The sequence below is a fragment of the Mauremys reevesii genome, linkage group 5, assembly GCF_016161935.1.
Source record: "Mauremys reevesii isolate NIE-2019 linkage group 5, ASM1616193v1, whole genome shotgun sequence".
Lineage (NCBI taxonomy): Eukaryota > Metazoa > Chordata > Testudines > Geoemydidae > Mauremys > Mauremys reevesii.
The window spans coordinates 79,914,658-79,938,378 of record NC_052627.1 but is presented as its reverse complement, the minus strand read 5'-3'; the positions used below and the strand labels follow the sequence as shown (position 1 = coordinate 79,938,378).

The following is a 23,721-nucleotide window of genomic DNA, read 5'->3' as shown; positions in this document are numbered from 1 at the left end:
ATAACTAGCTACAGCTGTACAAGCTGGCCCATGCTGACCTCCCAATGCCTCTCAACTCTGCTGTGGAGAGATCACCTCTCCAGGTCTGAATTAGGGGAAAACTGATATGACCCATCATTTTCAACCAACTGAAGCCAGGCTATTAACAAGATCATTTTCTATCTCTCAATTCAAGCACTGCCTCTAGAAGAAGATAGTAGTTGTCAATGGGCCCTGTCTGTCATTGGACTGTGTTGATACTGCCAACAATTATGGCAAAGTTATTACCAACCTGGGCTGGGTTTGTACTGGTGACCTATGGAAAGGACTGTGTTCCAATCCTTAATTGCAAATTAATTTCTATTAAAAATAACTCTAGCAAAAATAACAGGAGTACTTGTGGCACCTTAGAGACTAACAAATTTATTTCAGCATAAGCTTTCGTGGGCTAGAGTTCACTTCTTCGGATGTATAGAATGGAACACACAGATTGCGCATCCGAAGAAGTGAGCTGTAGCCCACGAAAGCTTATGCTGAAATAAATGTTAGTCTCTAAGGTGCCACACGTACTCCTGTTCTTTTTGCGGATACAGACTAACACGGCTGCTACTCTGAAATCTAGCAAAAATAGAAGTTTTATTTTCAGATCCTCAGTTACTAAGCCATTGAGGTTCAGATGCTGTCACAAGCCACACAGACAAAAATATATATAGACCTGACTCCACTGAAATAGAACAGAGATATCTACAACCTATTCAGAAATAGTTGCTATCAAGCACAATTGCTTGACAACCATTTTCAAACATGGAGGTAGTTAGCATTCTCTGAGCAATTCCAGTGTCTGCGGTGGACATGGTTTTGTTGTTTTAAAACAATCATACTTGAAGAAACAACGCTATAGACTTGCCCAGTCATAGGCCTATTTTAGCACAGTTTTGTAATACAGCCATGTCAAAATGTTTAGTATGGACAAAATACTTGTTAGGTTCATGTTTCAAAGTAACTTCCTGTCTTGTCTACGCTATTAAATCACCTGTGGAAGGAGACTGAATTACATGGCAGTTTCCCTTCAGGGGACTGAACTAGAGGACCTCTCAAGGTCCTTTCCAGTCCTATGATTCTATAGTATTTAAAATAGTTTTACAGTACAGACTGAACTGAACTCTGTTTTAACTATGTCTCCAATTTGTAATATATCCTGGAACTTTTCCTGTCATAAAACTTTAAAATGAATTCTGTTTCCTTAGCAAGTTTTTTTTTGACACCATGACACGTGCATTCTTGTTTGTTATGGAAGTTACTCCTCACTATTGGCATAATTTAAAAAAAATAAAGATCACTGTTTCATTTGTTTTGGAAAAACTGAATGGACGTGGTAAATAGATTTAGAAAGAAAAAGTTAAATTTGATCCCTGCGAACCTTAACAATGTTCCTTTAAGAGAAGTTTAGTTTTACAAGACCAATGCATTTATTTTTAATATATACTCTCTCATTGTCCCTTTTCTACTTAGAAAAGTAAATCACATATTGAAATAAACAAGGTATGCAAAATAGGTGCAGAGCTCCAGATCCACACATAATATACCAAGTTAGTGCATTTATTTCAATGTGTGAACCTTTTTGCTTCTCTCATTTCAGACTGAAATAAACTCATCTGTGCAATTACTGTATTCAGTCTTTTATTCCCACACACAAAACCAAGCAAATTCAGTCCAAAAAACAATTAGGATTTCAAATGCACAAGTACCTGAAAAATCAAAATTATGGTTTCCACAGCAATCATAACTACACTGCAGATGTATAATTCACTTCTGGATATAAGGCTAAATAAGGCGTGGATCACCCCACATTTTAAGGCCCCCAATACATCTGCATTGCCCTACAGGTTCTGGCTTCAAACCAAACCTCACCCAAAATATCTCACTCTCCCAGACTGGCCACCCGTACAACAGATTGATTCTTATCTTCCTCTACCTACAAATTCTTGATCTTCCTGCCAAGCCCAGCCCACCCCAGTAGACACCAGGTTTGCATCAGTCAGCTGTACTCCTCCCAGTCACTGATCGTAAAACATGGATACCAAGGTTCTATCTTAATCCACTCCTACATAAATTCTAACTCTATATACAATAATACAAAATGCCTCACAATTACAAGTCCAAGATACAGTGGATGTGGAAACTTACTTTTTAAAAATTCTTATGCATTGACAATTTCAACTATAATACTGTATTTACATATTTTTATATGTATAAAGAAATGAGACTGAGCATAAGAAATAGCATAAGACATGTTGTGCAGTTTTATATTATACCCACACACATCCCTTCAGCTACCCAAGAAGTATAGGAATCTGGTATAGCTGACTTTCCTGAAGTGTGTTGTTGTTTTTGCAGAATGTTCTTTATATTCCATTTATCAAATGAAATAATTTTTAAAGTCTTTAATGTGATGTATTAAAAAACTCCTCTTTAACAAAATCTTAAATTTTCAAAGTATGTTTAGACATATGTGACCATATTCTTCCTTGGAGTAACTCTAACAAAATTAATGGAGGTGAATTTTTACAAGTCTGTTGGAGCCTAAAATCTGTTGGAGCTACTGAAGAAAAAAAATATTTAGCCCTCAGCTTTAGCCACATATATGTGAAAGCATTCCTCTTATATTTCTACTGGTGGCTGCTTTTTCCATTGCTATGGAAACAGATTGCACTGCCAAAAATGGAATTAGGAGCTTTCAAACATCACTTGAAAAAAAGAGGACAAAATGGGAGTTTTGAAACTGTGATTATTTTAAAAGCACCTGTAACACTGTCTGGAATGGTTCATGACTGTGAATCCCAACCACAGGACAGACTGTCAAAAGCAGGGCAGACACCCCAAACTGGGTGAATATTCTATAATTAGATTTCACCAGTAACAAAAGGGAACTCCTAGATCACTGTAGCAGTCTTACCATTGAGTCACTTATACCAAAAATCACAAAATATTCAGGTAGCTCTCATGCCCCAGAGGCCAGTCACTTACCCCAGATTAATTTGTACCTTAGATCTCACATCAAAGACAATGTTGATAGCCAATCCTATCGTAATCTAAATAAGGATTTATTAACTAGGAAAACAAAATGAGAGCGTTATCTACAGTTTAAAGCAGGCAACATATATGCACAAATGAGTTCAGTCTATGGTTCCAAAAGGTAACAGAGATATAAAAATCTGTCAGAACTGAATCTCTTTTAGGGCTAATACGAGGTTGACCCTGGGGATCTCTGCTTTTGTTTCTAGTGTCGGCCCTTGTCAGAGTTCAAATAGCAAAGAGATGAAAAATCTTGTTCACTATTTTTATTTACTTCTTCCAGCATTTAAACCAATGGGATGAGGCCTTCTTACTCCATGGATGGATAGGCAATTAACAAAGCTTTTGTCCTATAATGCCCCACTTAATTTTGATAGCCCTCCTGGATGGGTGGGGGCGGAGCCACTCTTCCCATTTTAGGGCTTGTCTACACTTTACAGCACTGCAACTTTCTTGCTCAGGGGTATGAAAAAACACCAACCTGAGCACTGCAAGTTTCAGCACTATAAAGTGCCAGTGTAGACAGTGCTCCCAGCGCTGGTAGCCACACCCTTCGTAGCTGGCCCTTAACAAGCCACGTTAAAGCGCTGCCGTTACAAAGTTCGCCCCTGGGCTTCAGATGTAATTTTTCCCCAGTCACACTTTCAAAACTTGCAGTTTTAAATCACTGGAAAACAAATATATTATTAAAAAAACAGAGGGAAAACATCTTAAAACTATTTTTCCCACCATTTTTGTCTCTGCCTTTTCATAGGAGTAATGACCCAAAGACTTGGCTAGAGTATTTAAATACACTGCAAATAAGTATTTATATATGCAGTTATACTGGTTACCAGTATCGTTGGAACCTTTGTCAGACAATTTAATACCTCCTTTTAAAATGCTCGTTTTATAGATAGCATCTACATACAGCAAGGACTATAAATCAACAAAGAGATTCAGGGGACATCATAAACAAAGAGCAAACCTTGACTCATTTGTCAGTGTTACCAAAACCTCAAGATACAATGGAGCTTTAGTTTCACAAAGTGGATGGATTTATTTAGAAACAGAATATCAAGCTACCAAGAGACCTTCTCAATGATCCAATACATTGGTCTGCTTACCTCTGAGATAGCAAATAAATAACTTACTGTGTTTAAAGGTCAGTGAGGCAAGCCTAGGAAAGAGAATGCCAAACTCTTGCCACTCCACAGGTCACACAGGGTTTATCTACACTGCAATGTAAGCCCAGGCTTAGTGGGACTCAGTAAGCTGACCCATGTTAGAGAGCTCTGGGCTTGAGCACCTAAGCTGATTCTTAACTCTACATTAAGAGACTTTTCTAACTCAGGCTCAAATCTGGGGCAGTCAAGCACACTGCAGCATGCTGACCTGAGTCAAACCAACCATATTCCAGAGCCTCTAGCACCTCCCAAAATGTGGTTGCTCTAGCTCTTTGACTGTGAGGAAAAAATGCCCACCCTCCATGTTATAAGAAGTTTGAATGGCCTGCTAAGCAATCATTTTGGTCTGTGTGCTCCCAGCTACTAGAGCCAGCAACATGGAAGAGACACCTTTTGAGTAACTTCTCTTGCTTGTGCTTTCACTGCTGTGTCATGAAATGGGCAGAGCTTCCGTGAGGTGTTAGTGGACATTTTGGCGGCATCTTCTGTCCTATCAAAGGTAGATTTCATGATGGAGGAAGAGGAGGAGTAGGCAGAGGAGGAAGAATATTATGGCATAGCAGACTTGCACTGGCAGATGCTGCTCGGTACAATCATCACAGCTGCTGATGCCCCCTACATAAATCAGCACTTCTGGAACAGGACCACAAGCACAGACTGGTGAGATCAAATTATCATGCAGACGGCAAGCAATGGGATGACCAGCAGTGGGTCTAGAACTTTCGCATGAAGAAAGACAAATTTCTGGATCTTTGTGAGTAGCTTACCCTAACTCTCCAGTGTAAAGACACACACTTGAGGGCACCCTTGCCTGTCCACAAGCAGGCTGCTATAACCATCTGGAAACTGGCCACCTCAGACTTCTGTAGCCAACCAGTTTGGTGTAGGAAAGTCAATTGTGGTTAAAGTGGCAGCCAAGGTTTTTCAAGCAATCGGGCGTGTGGTTTACCCTAAGGTGGCAGGCATTAAAGATATTCCTGAGGTACACCTCTACCTCGATATAATGCTGTCCTTGGGAGCCAAAAAATCTTACCGCATTATAGGTGAAACTGTGTTATATTGAACTTGCTTTGATCCACCGGAGTGCGCAGCCCCCCGGATCACTGCTTTACCACGTTATATCCAAATTCATGTTATATCGGGTGGCGTTATATTGAGGCAGCGGTGTAATTGCTGGCTTTGAGATAATGGGGTTTCCTAACTGCACCAGTGCCACTGATGGGACTCGTGTGTCCACAGTTTGCCCTCCTCTAAGAGAACATGAGTAAGGTAAGTTGCTCTAAACTGATGGGAGAGAGCTATCCTATAGGCTCAATAATTTCATCTCCACAAGAGGCGGTAGCTTTATTGGCGGGAGAGCTAGTGCTGTCTACACTGGCACTTAGTTTGGTATAACTACATCACTCAGGGATGTGGAACTCCATGTGGTGGGAAGGGGGCAAGGGAGGGGGACACCAAGGCTCAGGGATACAATCCACCATTAGCAGATACCCACAGGTAGCTGGGCCTTCTCATAATTGTTGCATTGGTCCTTGGAGTAGAAAACCCTCCCATTATTGTAGCAATAAACTTGGAAACTTACCAGGCTCAGGGGTGGCTTCTGTCTTTTCTGCAAGCTTGGCAGTTGGGTGTTCCTTAGGGGTGGGGGGCATCAAACAGTTCCTCTGAGTATGGACCCAGAATTTGGTGTTGATCCTGTCCCACAGCCTGCTCTGGACTGGTTTAATAAACACTCACTTAATGCTCCTCACTTGGAGCCTACTGAGGGGTCACATCAGTTCCCATGCTGGATTCAGGGGACAGAAGGCACCATCCTGGCTGACCACAGTTAGCTCTATGCTGGGCACAGTGCCAGCACCTGGTTAAACCTCTCATAAATCAGGCATGAAGTTGCTGAATTGCCTGAGGTGTGGTTCTGGTTTCTGTTCTTCTTGTACTTACTCTTGAGCCGTTTAATCTGCTCCCTGCACTGGTCACCAGTCTGGAAAATTTTAAAGACTACCAGCTTTTTAGCTATCTGCTGGTACATGTGGTCATTGTGGTATTTTTGCTATAGTCCACAGTTTTACTGGCCTTGCAATAGAAATTCACCAAAATCTGTGAATTTTGTGCTCGCATGACCAAGAAGCAGTATGCTTGTTCTGTTTGGTCTCCACTGAAAATGCAAAAAGGCTCTTCAATGGTCTTTTTGCAGCTCAGTGATTAGGAGACAATGGAAGGATTAATGGCAACTCACTGAGCTGCTGCTGTATGCCAAGGGGAAGTGGCTTCCATTTTCAATTGACCAGACTACAGATTTTTGGGATAGAGAGGACTAAGGAAGTAGGTGCATGGGATTGTGGGACATAGGCACTGACTTCTGCCGTCCCGACTCCACCCTCTCCCTTCCCCAAATCCCAGCCTTGCCTCCTCCTGAGTGCACCATGTTCCTGCTCCTCCCCCTCGCTCCCAGAGCTTGTTACACTGCGAAACATCTGTTTTGTGGTGGCAAGTGCTGGGAAGTAGGCAGAGAAGCAGGGATGCGGTGTGCTCAGGGGAGACAGAGGCGGAGGTGAGGTGGGGCGGAGAGGAGCTTGGCTGCCGGTGGGTGCAGAGTACCCACTAATTTTTCCCTGTGGGTGCTCCAGCCCCAGAGCACCCATGGAGTCGGTGCCTATGTTCTGGGATACTTCTGGCAGACTCCTAGGATGCAAGTCAAGCGTAGCTGTATCTACACTGCAAAACAATAGGGTTCATACCTGAGTCATGGCTTGACTTGGGCTCTGACCCTCCACTCCCACAGGCTCCTGGGACCAAGGTCCCTGGGTTAGTGTAGATGGAAGGGGTAGTAAGCTTAAGGCTGATTGTGAACCTCGGTTTATATTGCAATGCAAACATATCCATACAGCTGCTCTCATCTTTAAAACGGACAGGGTGCTGGAACTAGGGGAGCAGCAGCACCCCCTGGCTTGAAGTAGTAATAACAACCAAATACATGGTTTCTGCTTTCAGCATCCCCACTAGAAAAATCGTTCCAACGCCCCTGAATATAGAGGTGGAATAGGAACATAATCTGCCAAGATGACAATTTAGCATGAAACCTACAACATAGCCAATAGGTCACTGCATCTCTGGCAACAGTAACTGGGCAGAGGACTCACTATGTCAGCACTACCAGACCATCCATAGCAGCTCTGTGAGCAAAGACCGCAGTGCCTCTTAACCTTTCTCTTTACCACCTTGGGTACTTGTTAAGCAGCTAAGCCCATTTTCACTTTCTCCCATAAGGAGAAAACTTTTCTCACCCCCCAGGCCCTCTCCTTGCTTCCCCCCACATCAGTCAACATCAGTCAACTTTTTAACACATAAAATTGAACTCTCTACTGCTTAGCTATGCAATACCATTCTCTACACCCACTGACACCTGGGTGGGCTCTCCACCCTTCCCTTCCCTACGGATCAGGCCCCACAAGGTAAAGTGTGGCTGTGCATCACATCAACATTCCTCCCATACAGCCTCCCTCCCACATGTGACCTGCTGCACGCACCGGCAACCAGCCAATCCCCCCAGCACCTTTCTGGGGAGGGGCCCCCCAGCTCGGCCCAGCAGGGGGGCTCTGCCTGGCAGTCTGTGCTGCTCCCCTGAGCTGGGCAGAGGGCCCCTCTCCCCCCAGCAGGGGCTCTGTTTGTCCGTCCTCTCAGGTGGGCTGAATCTGGTGAGTCACTCTCCCCCCCATGTGAACCCTGGTTTAGGGCGAGCGCGAGGCAGAGCCGCGAGGGGGCGGGGTCCGACCCCCCTCCGCCGGAGCGTTCTCACTGGCGCGCTCACGCCAGGCTCCAGCCCGTCCGGCAGCCCCCCCACGCTGGCAGCTCAGCACCACCAGGGGGCGCGCGAGGGCGCACGGATAATCGTTACCTGGCAACGGGAAGCGGCCGGAGTCACTGGGAGGCGCGAGGGGAGCCGGCGGGCGGCGGCCGCGATGGGCTGCCGCGGCGGACACAGTGAGTCACACACGGGCGGCCGCGCGCGACACCCCGCAGGCTCCGAGACGGGCCCCGCCTGGGGGTGCCGGCCGGGCTCCGAGGGGCCCTCGCTCGCAGCGCGGTCCTCGGCCGCGGGACAGCCCGGCACCTTCGCTGCGGTGCCGGGACGTGCAGGGGACGGCCCTGCAGGCTGCGCAGCGAGCCGCGGGAGAGGGGGGCAGCGTTACCGGTGGTGCCCGTTTTATGTTGCAGGGGAGGCGGCGCAGCTGCTGAGGGCGAGATGAAGCTGAGCAGCGAGGCGCTGCCCGAGAGGCGCAGCCCCGAGCCTGTCCTGCAGACCATCTCCAGGACCTTCAGCGACTCCGAGCTGAACAAGCAGCAAGGGGCGGAGATAGGTAAAGACCCGCACCCCCCATTGGTGCTGGGAGCTGCTTCTCCAGTCAGTGCCCCGCAGCCGCCGCTTGGCACTAGCGCCCTAACCCAGCAGATATATGCCCAGGCGCCACTCAGTGGCAGCGTGTTTACCAGGGTCCAGCCATCCCACATCATTCATCATTCATTCATGCCCGTCACCCCAACCGGGGTATAGGCCGCCAACAACAGATCTCCATAGTCTTCTATCCTGGGCCATTCGCTCTGGGCACAAAGGTCCGGGAGACAGGACTCCTGGAGTCCGATCCTCAGTCCCCCAGTGACTTGCTGGTGGCTCTTACACAAGGTCTACACTAGAGCTCTATATCAGGATAACTAAAATCCACCCCATAGCAACATAGTTATACCGACCTTCCGCCTCCCTGCCTTGGGGCTGGTCTACACTGTGTGTGTGTGTGGGGGGGGGTCGATATAAGATACGCAACTTCAGCTATGAGAATACCTTAGCTGAAGTCGACGTATCTTATTTCAACTTACCTCCCGTCCTCACGGTGCAGGATCGACAGTCGCGGCTCCCCCGTTGACTCTGCATCTGCCTCTCACTCTGGTGGAGTTCTGGAGTCGATGGGGAGCGCGTTGGGGATCGATCGCTACCCGCCGATCCAGTGGGTAGTGTGGATGTACCCTTGTAGACAGCAGTATGTTAACAGGACAGCTTCTCCCGTGGACATAGCTCATGTGGCTTGTCTACACTATAAAATTGTCAGCTTAAATTAAGTCGACCTACAGCCAATGCAGTAATTAAATTGGCTGTTCATGTCCACACTATCCTTTTGCCAGTGGAGTGCATCCTCATCAGGAGTGCTTGCACTGACTTAAATAGGACATTGTGGGGGGTTGACATCCTGAGCTATCAGTCAGGCGCCGGGTTGACTGCCAGAGTCCCGCCACCCTGGGATGATTCCTGAAGCCTACAGCCCTGGAGTGGCAGGGCTCCAGTGGCAGTGGCGTAGCTAGCATGGGACATTTGGGTGTGCCCCGACTTCAGGTGGGGGCAATGATGGGGGAGGGGAGGCAGGAAGGATTGCGGGGGGGCCTGCCTCCAACCACCCTCTCCAGTCCAGCTGGCCTTGCAGGGGGTGATGGGTACTCTGGCCAGGTTCCCCCAGGGCCCCGTGCATGCACCTAGCTGTGGGAGGAGACGCTGCTCTCCTGCGTGCACGGCTTCCAGCACCAGACCCTGTTACACTGCCCCACGCCAGGCCCGTCTCCCCGAGGCAGCAGGCCTACATTTTTTGATGATTGCCAGTGCTGGGCAGGCCAGCCAGCCAGCCTCTTCCAGCTGCAGCGTGTGAACCGCGATCATCAGACACTCGTCTGCTGTGCCGCTGCTGTTCCCCCTTCCCCACTCCATTCAGGCTGGATATGTGTGAGGCATCCTCCAGGTCTACGTGGGGCTAGTGCTGGGGCCAGAGCAGAGCCAGGGCTGAGGGGGTTGGCCTGGATGCTAAGTGGGTGGAACGAAGCCACCCATAGCTACACCCCTGTCCAGCAGTCAGCCCCAAGGCGGCAGGGCTGACAGTTCAAAGGCAGGAACTGGTGATGTAAACAACAGTGTCTATCTACACAGACATTGCATTGTCTTAACTACATCCTCCTAAGCGCTACACCTCTTGTGGAGGTGGAGTTATTAGGTTGGTGTAGGTGGGTGACTTATATCGGCGGGAGCAACATTGTACTGTAGACGCTTACAGAGTTAGGTCAACGTAAACTGCCTTACGTCAACCTAACTCTGTAGGGTAGACCAGGTTTGGGGGATTTGGATTAACTAAACTGATGGGAGAAGCTCTCCCGTTGGTGTAGTAGCATTTTCACTAAAGCATCAAATGGCTTAGGGCTGGTCTACACTAAGGGGAAAAATCGATATAAGATACGCAACTTCAGCTACGTGAATAACGTAGCTGAAGTCGAAGTATCTTATATCGATAACTTACCCGTCCTCACGGCGCGGGATCGATGTCCGGGGCTCTCCATATCGACGCCGCCACCGCCGTTCGGGGCGGTGGAGTTCCGGAATCGATAGAAGCGCGTTCGGGGATCGATATATCGCGTCTAGATGAGACGCGATATATCGATCCCTGAAAAATCGATCGCTACCCGCCGATACGGCTGGTAGTGTAGACGTAGCCTCAGATACTTGATTAACCTTGATTTCATCACCTACAGTGTTGAGGAGCATGAGACTTTATTGTCAATAGAGATTAACATTGACCAGATTAATGTTGACTGAAGTGAAACAGAAATCAGTGGCAATATTCACTAAAGCACAAAGTCACTCTCTGTATAGTACAGTGGGCTTCAACCTTTTTACGCCCAAGATCACTTTTTGAATTTAAGGGCAACCCAGGATCTACCCCACCCCTTCCCCGAGGTCCTGCCCGTTCCCCAAAGTCCCGCCCCACTCACTCCATCCTCTCTCTCTCCGTCGCTCGCTCTCCCCCACCCTCACTTCCACTGGGCTGGAGCAGGGGGTTGGGTTTGGGAGGGCCCGGGGTGCGGGCTCTGGGATGGGGCCAAGGGGTTCACAGTGTGGGAGGAGGCTCTGGGCTGAGCCTGGGGCAGGGGGTTGTGGTGCAGGAGGGGGTGATGGATGCAAGCTCTGGGAGGGTGTTTGGGTGCAAGAGGGGGTGTGGTGTGCTGACTCTGGGAGGGGGGGTCAGGGCTGGAGCAGGGGGTTGGGGTGCAGGAGGAGGTATGGGGTGCTGGCTCCAGGAGGGGACTCAGGGTTGGGGTACAGCCTCCTGCCAGGCAGCATTTGCCATGGACGGCTCCCGGGCAGTGGCAGAGTGAGGCTGAGGCAGGCTCCCTGCCTGCCCTGGTCCCACGCCGCTCCCGGAAGGGGCCAATGCGCCTCTGCATCTACTGGGAGCGGGGTCAGGGGGCACGTGGCTCTGCATGCTGCCCCTCGCTGCAGACACCTCCCCCAAAGCTCCCATTGGCCACAGTTCCCCATTCCCAGCCAAGGGGAGCTGCACGGAGAGACCCCTTCCCCCCAGGGCTGCAGGAGCATGCTGGCTGCTTCAGGGAACGGCGTGGGGCACTGGCAGGCAGGGAACCTACCTTAGCAGCAGCCCCGCTATACTGCCGTAGATTGCGCTCAACTGGGAGAGTCCCCAGGATTGACCAGTCGATAGCGATCACCGGTTTGTTGACGACTAATATAATACATACAAATACACGACAGTAAAGGAACATTATGTAGGTTGCAAAGTTAAGCACTCCAAAGTTAGGAAATGCCAGTTTATTGTTTCCGGCGTAACCTTTCTTGTACTTCTTGTGTGTGTATTCCAGTGGTGGGCAATCTGCAGCCCTTGGGCCACGTGCAGCCTGCCAGCAAATTACCCTGATGGGCTGCGTGTAGGCCGCAGGTTGCCCACCACTGGCCCATGCACTCAGTGAGGTGGGGTCTGCTGGAAAAAATATTGTGCAATTAAGTAATTAACTACTGTCACTTAATTCATACACACAAGCAGCAAATTACATGACAGCTATAAACTTGGCATTTCCTAACTTGGCAACATAAATAATGTTCTTTTCAAAGAGAGTTTTTAAATGTAATTTTTTTAGATTTTTGTTAATTTTTACCTTTTTCCTTTTAAAAAATGTGCTACCAGTCTGCAAAATTTACTGTTTCTTTTTTTTTACCTCAACCCCTCAATCTGGAGTGGAGAGTTTCAGCCTTCATTTGAAAGAAAAAAAAATGTATAGACCTCATGATTGCATGGGAAAGCATGGTAACTTGAATTGAGTGTTGCCTTAAGAATCAGAACCAATATATAAAATAAAAAGAACACAAAGTGTATTGCTTTTTAAAGTCTCATTATTTTTAAGCCAATCTAATAAACTTAAGCAGGCCTGACAGTTCTTGAAGACTTTTAGCTTGGCAATGTTGGTGTGAGTTTGTTCCCCATTTTCACTTTAAATGTTTGCAGAAAATATGAAGGTTCTGGAAATAGATAAATGGGGCAGAATATTCAAGGGAAATAGAGCCATTTTTTCATTGTCCGGTCTTCATATTTCTTTTTTTTCCCCTCACTTTTCCTGCTCCAGTTTGATGTGGTCCCTCTTCTTCCCATTTTTAAGCACATTAACTTAGCTCCTCTTTTTCCCTTTGCTAGTTGGATTGTTCTTGCTGCCTCTCATTCTTTGTTGTTCCCTTCCTGTCCTCTGAGTCTACTGATTCTTCCATTTTCTGTTAAGTCAGAAATAGAGATTTCACCATTATAATTAGTAAAGTGAAATGTAATTGATTAAAAGTTCAGCTTGTTCACAAAATGTTACTATCATCAGAAAAGAATCTTACTCAGTTGGAAAAAAATCCTAAAAGGCACTAATAAGAGTATTGTGGCTGAGATTTTATTAATAAAAATATTTTTGCACTTATATTGCCCTTTTCACCTGACAAATTCGAAATGCTTTTTAAGTGCAGTCTCAAAATAACCTTGGTGTTATCATCACTCCCATATTAGACATAGACTTCACAGAAATGAAATGACTTACCCAAGGTCATATAGCAAGTCAGTGGCATACCTAGGGAAAAAATTTCAAAAGCAGCTAAGTAACTTAATTGCCAAAGGATCAGATTTTCAAAGGTATTTAGGCTCATGAAGATACAGATAGGCACCTAGTGTGATTTCCTAAAGTGCCCAAGCAGGGGGACACTTAATTCCTGTTGATTTAAATAGGACTTAAGTGCATAACTTGTTAGACCCTTAAAAGCCCAGTAGGTGCATATCCGTATGTTTAAGCATATAAATACCTTTGAAAATCTGGCGCTTGAGTCTCATTTTCAAAGTGACTGGCTCAGATCCTCAGTGATACTTAGGCATTGCAACACTTATCCCCCTATGCTGTGTCCCAGTGGAATTTTCAGCCTTGAGCTAGGCACCCCATAAAATATATTGAAAGAGTTCCCTAAGGAAGCGATTTTCAAAAGCCAGCCTGCTGAGTGGGGAGTCACATAAGTTAGCCAGGAAAGAAATGCTGAGAAGGGGTCATAGGCACATATGCAGCTGACCTGGTGCACCTGGCTAGTGGGACACTTCCCTTTGCTTGGGTTACCCAGCTGCAGACTTTCTCCTGGAGTTAGGCATCTAAATCAGGTCAGCCACTTAGGTAGCCCATGCCCTAGCGCAGTGTTTCCCAAACTTGGGACGCCGCTTGTGCAGGGAAAGCCCCTGGCGGGCTGGGCCGGTTTATTTACCTGCCACGTCCGCTGGTCCGGCTGATTGAGGCTCCCACTGGCTGCGGTTCACTGCTCCAGGCCAATGGGGCCTGCGGGAAGTGGTGCAGTCTGAGGGACTTATTGGCCGTCGCTTCCAGCAGCTCCAATTGGCCTGGAGCGGCGAACTGTGGCCAGTGAGAGCTGTGATCGGCCGAACCTGCGGATGTGACAGATAAACAAACCGGCCTGGTCCGCCAGAGGCTTCCGCTAAACAAGCAGCATCCCAAGTTTGGGAAACACTGCCCTAGCATATGAAACAATGTCTCTCCTTCCTGTAAGGCCCAGCTCCTGCAAGTCATTGTAAGTAGGTGGACCATTGTGCCTATGTGGAGCCCAGACACCAGATTGCAAGATCGGGGCTTAAAGTGATATTCCCTGATTTGGCTGCCAGTTTTGAAAGGAGTTTTCATCATCTTTAAATCCGTTGATATTTTCTGTTGTTTAGCTTAGATCTTAAACTGTTCTAAACATTAGCAATTAATGTTTCCAGTGTGGATAATCTTTGTATAAGGGAACTTGTTATTTGTATTCTGGTTTTCCACCAACTGAGATCAGGTTTTCATCATACAAATACATATAGCATTTTTATGGCAAAGTAAACTGTTTCATAAAGATTTAATTATATTTATTGTAGATTTTTTTCCTCCAGAATAAAATACTGATCAGTTTTAGCTGAGTCTATGGAGCATACAACAAAAAGGGAACATCCTAATGATGACTGTCAGGGTTAAAAAGAGAACTATTACAACTTCAGTGTGATAGTGTACTTACAATATTATTCTGTTTGTTGTGATTAGACATATATATCTGTTTTTAGCAGGGAACTATAGCCATACCGCTTTGTTTGCAAGGGCAGAGGAGCTGTTGGCGAAGAGGATCATAGATGGAGATCCTCTGGCATATTTTCTACAAGGGCAGCTGTACTTTGAAGAGGTTGTACTTTACTATTTACTTTTTAGAACATTTTATAAAACTGACACTTTTCAGTACAATTTCCACATGCAATAAGTAACACTAGAAAATGTTACAAACGAAGATACATACAAAGTAAAATAAGTAAAAAATAAAAAAAACCCGAATCAAACAAGAATTATGGAGCAACAGTGGGAAGCATGATTCCATGAGAAGGAATGAGACTCAGAGAGGCAGGGAGGGAGAAGGATAAAGTTACAGATACATTATTATTTCATAAATTCTCAAATCTGAGAAATTGGGTTTAGTGCTTCTGACTGTAGTCATTGCCAGAAGTCCTGCTGACTGCATAGAAAGCAGAATTATTGGGGCTAGTCCTGTACTCACTGAAGTAAGTGGCAAAACACTTATTGACTTCAGTGGGAGTAAGATTGGACCCATCTAGTGTAATATCAGACTGTTCCTTGGCTAACTGGAGCTTAGATATCCATGTTATGTATTGAAGTGTAGTCTTAACCAGATCTTCATATCTAGACACATGCTAATACTCACATCTTTGAGGTGGTCTCTGCGTAATGTCATTGACTGCTCTGGCACCTCTTGCTGCTGCAAAATTCAGAAATCTCTTTTAAAGCTATACCTGTTGAGAGCCATGCGAGTGCTGTTTTGTAACACTCAGTGTCCAGTGTAAGGTTATATAAAGGAATATGGCTCTGCATTCGCCTTAGTTTAATTATATTTATTGTAGATTTTTTTCCTCCAGAATAAAATACTGATCAGTTTTAGCTGAGTCTATGGAGCATACAACAAAAAGGGAACATCCTAATGATGACTGTCAGGGTTAAAAAGAGAACTATTACAACTTCAGTGTGATAGGCTCTTTCTATGGTCAGTTGAAGAGCGGAGGATGGTTTCTGTCTCTGTACCTGAAGCCTGCTTCCAATCAGGGGTGGGATTATAAAGGGACTTAGGTGTTGCAATGCTGAGCATCCTGGTACCTAGAAAAATCACAGGAGCAACACTGTGATTTTAAAAGTCAAGTTAGGTGCCTAAGCTCCCTGTACAATGAAGGGGGAAAGAGATGGGCACCTTAGAATGCAATCCACAAAAAACCAGCATGCTAGGTGGGAAGCCACCTAAACTAAGTAGTGCGAGATGCCAGTGAGAGGAGTGTGTGCTTAGTCCCCGCCTTGGAGAGTGGCACCCAAGTCCAGGCTATAAGGAAGCACCTATCTCTGCTTAGCAGTCCATGAATGGAAACCAGCTCCTGGAGTCAGGCAGTTTAGGCGCCTAAAGTTTTTCTTGTGGGAATGAGTTAGGTCAGTGGTTCCCAAACTTGTTCCACTGCTTGTGCAGGGAAAGCCCCTGGTGGGCCAGGCCGGTTTGTTTATTTGCCATGTCTGCAGGTCCGGCTGATCGCAGCTCCCACTGGCCGCGGTTCGCTGCTCCAGGCCAATGGGAGCTGCTGGAAGTGGCGTGGGCCGAGGGACATACTGGCTGCCACTTCTAGCAGCTCCCATTGGCCTGGAGCGGTGAACTGCGGCCAGTGGGAGCCGCGATTGGCCGAACCTGCGGACGCAGCAGGTAACCTGCGGACGCAGCAGCAGTGGCCCGGCCCGCCAGGGGTTTCCCTGTACAAGTGGCAGAATAAGTTTGGGACCCACTGAGTTAGGCACCTGCCTCATTTCACAAAAAATGGCTGGAGGAAGAGGAGCTGGTTCACACCTTATTACTTTTAGCCCAATGCTTAGAGCACTCACCTGGGATGTAGGAGGCTCAGGTTCAATTCCCCCCTCTCTGCTGGGGAGAGGGTTTTTTTTTAGGATTTGATCAAGGGTCTCTTCTCAAGAGAGTGTTTTAACCACTGAGCTATGGGATATTCTAATTGGGGAGGGGCAGTTCCCTCCATCCCAATTGTTGAAATTGTTAGACTGTGGATAAATAATGAGTGATTTGACCCTGGGTCTCCCAGGTGGACGCCTTGACCACTGGCCCTCACTGGCTTCACTCTCTCCTCTCCTCCCGTCCCCCAGTTCTACTATGGAGAAATACTTAAGTTATCATTGGGCCAGAGACAATGACTGTAGACTGGTGTAGGGCACACACCTGGGAGATGGGAGACCCTGCTCCAATAACTCTTTAATTATTTATCCACAGTGCAACAGCATCAACAGGAGAAACTGAGGGAGCCCCACATCATCTCAGTGGTCAGAGCACTTGCCTGAGAGGTGAGAAAACCCTGTTCAAATCCTTTCTTCCCCTCTGATAGAAAGGGGGTGGGGGAATTGAACCTGGGTCTCCCACATTCCAGGTGACTGCTCTAATCACTGGGCTAAAGGTAATAATGTAGGCACTACTATCATTTCCTCCTTTGGCCAGTTTTGAATGGGACCTGGTCTGGTAGGTAACCTCAGCATGCCTACCGAATTGCACCCCTCACACAACTTAAGTGGCTAAATGCCTCTCTTGAACTTCCCCCAGTTTGTGAATCACTCTGTGGATTTAGTGACAGGTGTCCAGCTGCATGGAGTGAGGCAGTAGCGTGCATGCACAGAGGCAGAAACATAGGTGCCTAGGGAACTTGTACCCTGAAAACGTAGGCAGCAATTGAGCTTAGGCACCAACAGCATTCATCACTGGAGTTCTGTGGATTGCAGTGGAGCTGAAACTAGGACCCAGCCACCTAAGTCTGAGGTTTAAGTACCTTAGTATCTTTGTGACTCTGGGCCCCCCAAGTGCCAGCCCGAGCTGCCAGCCTCCACAGCACCAGGCCGGCCCCAGTACCAGGTTGAGCCACTAGCACTGGGCTGGCACCAGCACCAGGCCAAGTTGCCGGCCCCAGCAGTTGGCTGGCCCCAGTGTTACCCCGGGCCACCGGTGGGCCCGAGCTCCAGGCTGCTGACTGGAGCTGAGTGAGCCCCTGCCAGCTTTAGGGTCAAGAGGGACGGGGCCGCGGAGCCTCAGGGCAGAACATAGGCAGGTCCACAGCCTGGGTCAGAGGACGCTTAGCCTGACCTGGTCTTTTATACCCACCACCTGCATGTAGGTTGTTGGGGTTTATAGTGTAGTTTAGTATAGTAAAGGTTTTAAAGAGTTTTTTAAATCTATATAGTTTTGTATGTTGTTGCACAGTTTTCCATTGATCCAGCTCCTTGAACCTATAAAAGAGTGGTTTAAGAGGCTTGCATCTTGCAGCTCTAGTTTTTCTGATTCATATACCAGGTAGGTGTAAAAGGCTATTGCTATTTCCCAATTGTTTTTTGTTTATTTTTAAAAGGGGTATAATCACTTAGGATGGCTGCTTTGAGACATCTCCCAAGGGACCTGATTTAGGCAAATGGTAATAACTAATAGTTAATTAGGACAGAATTAGCCAAAGGCATTGAGCCAGCTGAAGGCTGTTTAACCACATGTTAAGAAGCTGTTAAATTCTAAACTGTTGTTGCCAAATAGTGTAAAATAAAAATGAGGAAATACATTAACTATAGTTTTTATTTAGTGTAGTATTTTATTTCATTGTCTTTTCCAATTTCTTTTAAATTAAAAAAATTGGCACCTTTAAATCAGGATATCAGAGTCCTCAATTAACAGGATTCTACTGTCATTGTTTTTAGTATTTAAAAACAGTTTTCTTCCTGAGTTACTGAAGTAACAAATATTGTAAAGTTTGCCACCTGAACTCTTAAGAAAACCATAAACAGATTTCTGTCTCTTTATTGACAAAGGTGTGTTTTTAATGTTGGATAAGTAACATGCATTAGCTATCCTGCTGTGAAAATATAGTGGAATTTAGGAACTTCAGGTTTACTAGAGGCAAAAAGGGAGGCCAGATACAGGCATGAGGAGCGTGTATGGTGAGGAACTAACCTAGCTACCTCTCAGTAAAAGGTAAACGTTACAAGTACCTTATCTCCACTAAAGGGAGTGTCTACACCACACAGCTTTTAGCAACAAGGCTGTGTTGACACAGCTTTGTCGCTAGAAGTCAGCATGTGTAAACACTCTTTGTCGGTACTTTGTCGACATTTTTGCCAACAAAATACTTCCAGCCCTGCAAGCGGCGTTAGTTTCGTCCGCGTTCACACTGCCACTTGTGTTGGCAAAACTTGTGGGGGGGAGGGGCTTTTTTTAAGTACCTATGAAAGACAAAAGTTTTGTCAACAACTTCACAGTGTAGACTCCTACCACTCATTTATCATCTTTCTGTAAAAAAAAACCCAAAAAAAAACAAACCCAAAGCACTCACACATTTGTGGTAGTGAAGTCTTGGCGTGAGATCAGAGTTGTGGGCCCCAATTTAGCAAAGCATTTTTATGTCTGTTCAGCAAAGCACATAAGCAACTGCTTAACTTTGAACATGTGCTTAGGTCCCACTGAAATCAATTATTTAAAAATTAATATGATTTAAGTGCATTCTTAAAATTAAGTATGTTTATGTGCTTTGTGGAATAAGGATAGACAGTTAAATTGGAAGATTAATTAGGAAGAAATAAGACTATCTGAAAATATCTACATATTTTTCCTGTTTCTGCTGTGGCACTAGCTCCTTGGATTACAAATAGTGGCATTTTTAGGGTGACGTGCAGTGTGGTAAACTGATACATATGCTATGCTAATTTTTTGTGTGTATACATACCCATATACAGTAACAAAACTTGGTTGGAAGTCCTAGGTGTTTCTTTCTGATTCATTATTTTCTGAAGTTGACCTTACCTATCCCAATTACTAAGTGTATTCAGAGTGACTTTTTTAACCATATAAAAATACTTTTTTGTTCCTTTCTACTACTATATGATTTTTCTCATGTTCACTGAGCAAATACTCTAGTTTAAAAATAAATTATACTGAAGAGTTCATTTGTTATATACACTATAATGTACTACTTCATTGCTCACTGTCTCATTCAGGGGTGGTATGACGAAGCACTTGCACAATTTGAAAAAATTAAGGAGACGGATTTTCAAGCTCTGTATCAGCTGGGTGTAATGTATTATGATGGATTGGGGACCAAAGAAGACCCAGTAAGTCATTATCCAGCTGTATATTTAGTTTTTCTTCTAACCTTACTAGATAGACCCTTATATACCTTTCCATATTTAATAGACCTTAAAAAATTAAAACAATCAGTTCAACATATTAAAGTGAGGTCCCAATCCTGCAATTTGTTCCATGCAGGCAGAGCTTTGTGTGCTCAGGCAGAGGCCCATTAATGAGTAGGTGTAATGGTCCAGGTTAAAAATTTCCTCATAAAATATTTTCCCTTGAACAGTATTATTTTAATACATTTGCAACTCAATATATTAGTCTCTGTCCTCAATGGCAAAGAACTATGTCGTCGTTTGGAAAGCACAAGGGGTTCACTCTATGTTGAAAGCAAATAATATATAGTAATTTTCAAGTTACATTTAAACAGAAATTAAACCCAGTAAAAATAAAAGTCAAGAAACAATTTCTAAGGTTTCAAGCCACAAGACAAATTTTCTTTAAAAAAAAATCTGTTACAGAAAAGACATAATTTGAAGAATTTACAAACCACATGTATTTGTAGCGCCTAACACAGTGGGGTCCTGGTTCATGACTGGGGCTCTGAGGCACTGTGGGAATACAAATAAATAATGATAATAATTCTACAGAAAATCTCCCTTCTAGCACTAGAGGGCAGGGATATTGTTAAATTGTACAAGCAAAAGATTACATTTGATTTTTCGGTCAGTCAAAAACAGTATATTAGGTAAAGCAATAAAGTAAATGTAACATAACTCCATTGCTAATTCCCTGCCAGTGTTGTGTCCCAAGACCTTTTTATACTCTTGATCAGAGAATAGTGCCATTAACACATCACTAACACTTATGTGGTTCTGGGAATGTGTTACAAGACAGTGTATGGCTGTGGAAAGGTGAGAGTCCTCTTCATGACTCCCCTCTTTCTAATAGCTTCAGTCAAGGGTTGCACCACAAAAACTGTAAAAATTACTATTTAATTTATTCATTGGTTAAATTTCATATTCAAGACCAAGTCAACAAGAGAAGTAACGTCTGTTCTTTAAGGCCCTGAGTCCTGCAACTAGCTTCATGCAGAGATATTTAGGCATAGATCAGAAAATGGTCCATTAAACTGTAAAAGTTTCATTGGATTCTTACCATTCAGTGTCAAATATGGTCCTGTCCAGCCTCTGAATCGTCATCTCTCTTGTGTCTTCTCCTGTATTCTATTAATATGTGCTTTAAGGCGCCACATAAAGGAATCTTATTTGCTTTATTTACACAGTGGGATTTGGCCTAGTACACTGCAATGTTGAAGTCTCTGGACCAGATGCTACAAATCCTTAGCCACACTTGTAACTTTATGCTTATGAATAGTCCCATTGACTTCAGCTAGACTACTAAAAGGCATAAAGTTACTCACATGAAGGATTGGGGTCTTAGGGCTTGTCTTCACTACCAGCTAAATCACACTGCTGGGCTTGATGCAGAAGGTATCGATTTAGCAGATCTAGTGAAGACTCTGCCATTGACTTCAGTACTCCGCCTCCCCAAGAGACAGAAGCTACATTGACTGGAGAACGTCTCCTGTCGACATATAGACATTGCTTTAAGTCGATCTAAGCTACATTGACAAGTTACGTAATTAAGATAGACTTACCTTATTAGTGTAGACCAGGCCATAATATATTAGGGAGAGAATTACATCTCTGATCCTATATTTTCTGATGATTGGGTTTATTAATTAGGCTATTGATATAATTTGACAAATAACAAGGCACATCTTAGAGATGTATCAGATACAATAAATATTACTTTTGCTAAGTGAAACTGAAAATGCTTTTTTCTCTACATCTGCATTTTGATATTTGCTTCATACTAAAATTGAAGCATCTTATTTTTTAATCCCCTTTCATAATAATCCTGAGAAGTGTTCTTCCATGAGAATAAAACTGTCAATTCTAGTGGCATTTAAGTAAACAAATATGTCCTCCTGCTATTGCAACCACTTTACTTACTTTGTCACTTAAAAAATGCATGTTTCTTGTTTTGTTTTGTTCTTTTCCTTCAGTGAGCTAGAAAAGATGGCTTAAATTTATGGCTTTCATATTGTCAGATATATTTATAACACCTAAAGATACAATTGACAATTTTTCTGCAGCTATTATCACTGCAGAACTTAATTCCAGAGTTATCTTTGCAGTTTCCTAGTTTAGCACATTTATAATATCGTCCTTGAAGATATGAAGGCCCAGATCCATTAGCACCCAGAGGCTCTTAATGGAATCAGTATTGTGTTGTACTAGTTACAATAAAAGTACAGCCCCATGGGGTTTACAGTCTAAATGGAAACAACATTAAGGAATGCAATAGCCAACCGGAGTGATGGTTTGAAAATGTTTGTTCGTTCCACATTAGCTTGATTTTGCTTTATGTGTAGTATAGAAGCAAAAGGAGACAATGGGAGGAATGAGTTGCTAGGATCATGGGAGTAGGAGAAGAAAGGGATTGGTTATTGAGAGGCATAGACATGAAGGGACAGGGATACAGGGAAAGAAAAGAATGGGAAGAGGAGGAAGGGAAGGGTGGAGATGAGAATGGAGGGCAGGGAAAATATGGCTGGCAGTGGAGGTGCTGAGAGAGAAGGGTAGAGGAAACTGCCAGTTATCAGAGAGGAAAGGATGCTACTACCTTTATTGCTTAGTGAGATTAGAGCAATGTTGCTTTTTCTCAGGTTTCTATTTTTTTAGTGTTTTGCCTGAGTTAGATCCATTATGGTATACTTTGGAGTAAAGCTTAGGGCTGGCTTTCTTTGGCTGTTTATACTTGGTAATAGGAGTAGTGAATGGCTGGCCTTCCTTTTAACAGAGGATTATTTATATACACCTTTTTAATACTTACATGTGGTATCTACTATTAAATCCTTGCAGTACTAGCATTTCTCGACTGCCCACTAACTGAATGCTTAGGATGATGTACTGTGCAGCTGCTGACAGCTGGCACTGACTCAGCTGTTCTTTTCCAGTGTACCTTGACATATTTTTTTCAACATTGCTCTCAGAGATTGTTATTGAGGACACTATAGTTACGTTTTGATATTATATACTTATACCAAATCATGTACTTCCATTAACTGTACTTTGTGATTTAAGGAACAGCATGTTAAAGAAAAGTTATTTAGAAAAACGGAACATTTAATACATTAAAAATTGTCCTAAATCTAATGCAAGTACAAGTCCTTTTATCATTTTAAATTTTGTAATAATTATTTGTTTTTCTTATGCAGAAGTGTGTTTGTAAGAGAATTTAGCACATGAGAAATGTGCTAGTTTAAGAACTCTGGGAGTCCTCCATTAAACCACAGCACAGGTTCAGGTTGAGGGGCAGTGAAGCATAATTTCCATACATTATCCTGCCAGTATGCCTCAACCATTTCCTGGAGGCACCAACTTCGGGGGGAGGGGGGGGCAAAAGAGTAGCTCAGTCTTCTTCTCTAGTCAGTGCATAGCTTCTTTTATGAAAGTTAATAAGTGTACCAGTTGTGGAGATTCAATTTTATAATACGGATTGTGACCACCAAATTCATTTCAGAGGCATGAAACACCATAAGAGAGCAGTAATTTTTGCATTTGAATAGGTAACTTATATGAAAAGCTCCATTATCCTGTTACCAGTCTCCTAAGCCATCCAGCCCCATAAGTATCTATTAAGATGGTATTGTTGATGCAAATTCCTATATTGGGGGCTGATCTTTATATAAATGCTTAGCTTGATTAGATATACTATAGGTACAGAAGTGTATAGGTATTGATTAATATTACAGTATTCAGATGTAGCAGCCATTACAGATTTTAAGAGTGTAACATTCTTTGCTGGCAAAAGATGGACCCAAACCTCTGATGCCTAGAAAGTGAAACAGAAGTGGGGCCTACTACATCTAGCCAAGGAATTCAGGAGAGTGACCATAAGAACATAAAAATGGCCATA

The 23,721-nt window shown here is 44.5% G+C and overlaps 1 protein-coding gene across 5 annotated transcripts in view; it reads left to right on the top strand.

The window, feature by feature from the left end:
• Window positions 1-8,059: 8,059 nt before the first annotated feature.
• The window catches only part of LOC120405890 (LRP2 binding protein), a 32,065-nt gene continuing 16,403 nt past the window's right edge, over window positions 8,060-23,721 (top strand). For 3 of the 5 annotated variants that reach the window (XM_039539804.1, XM_039539801.1, XM_039539803.1), the window contains exons 1-4: window positions 8,060-8,201; window positions 8,436-8,578; window positions 14,657-14,772; window positions 19,659-19,772. In XM_039539804.1, the coding sequence (XP_039395738.1) occupies window positions 8,464-8,578; window positions 14,657-14,772; window positions 19,659-19,772 (345 nt within the window). In that variant the 5' untranslated portion in view covers window positions 8,060-8,201; window positions 8,436-8,463. The other 2 variants (XM_039539802.1, XM_039539800.1) reach the window with 2 other exon arrangements.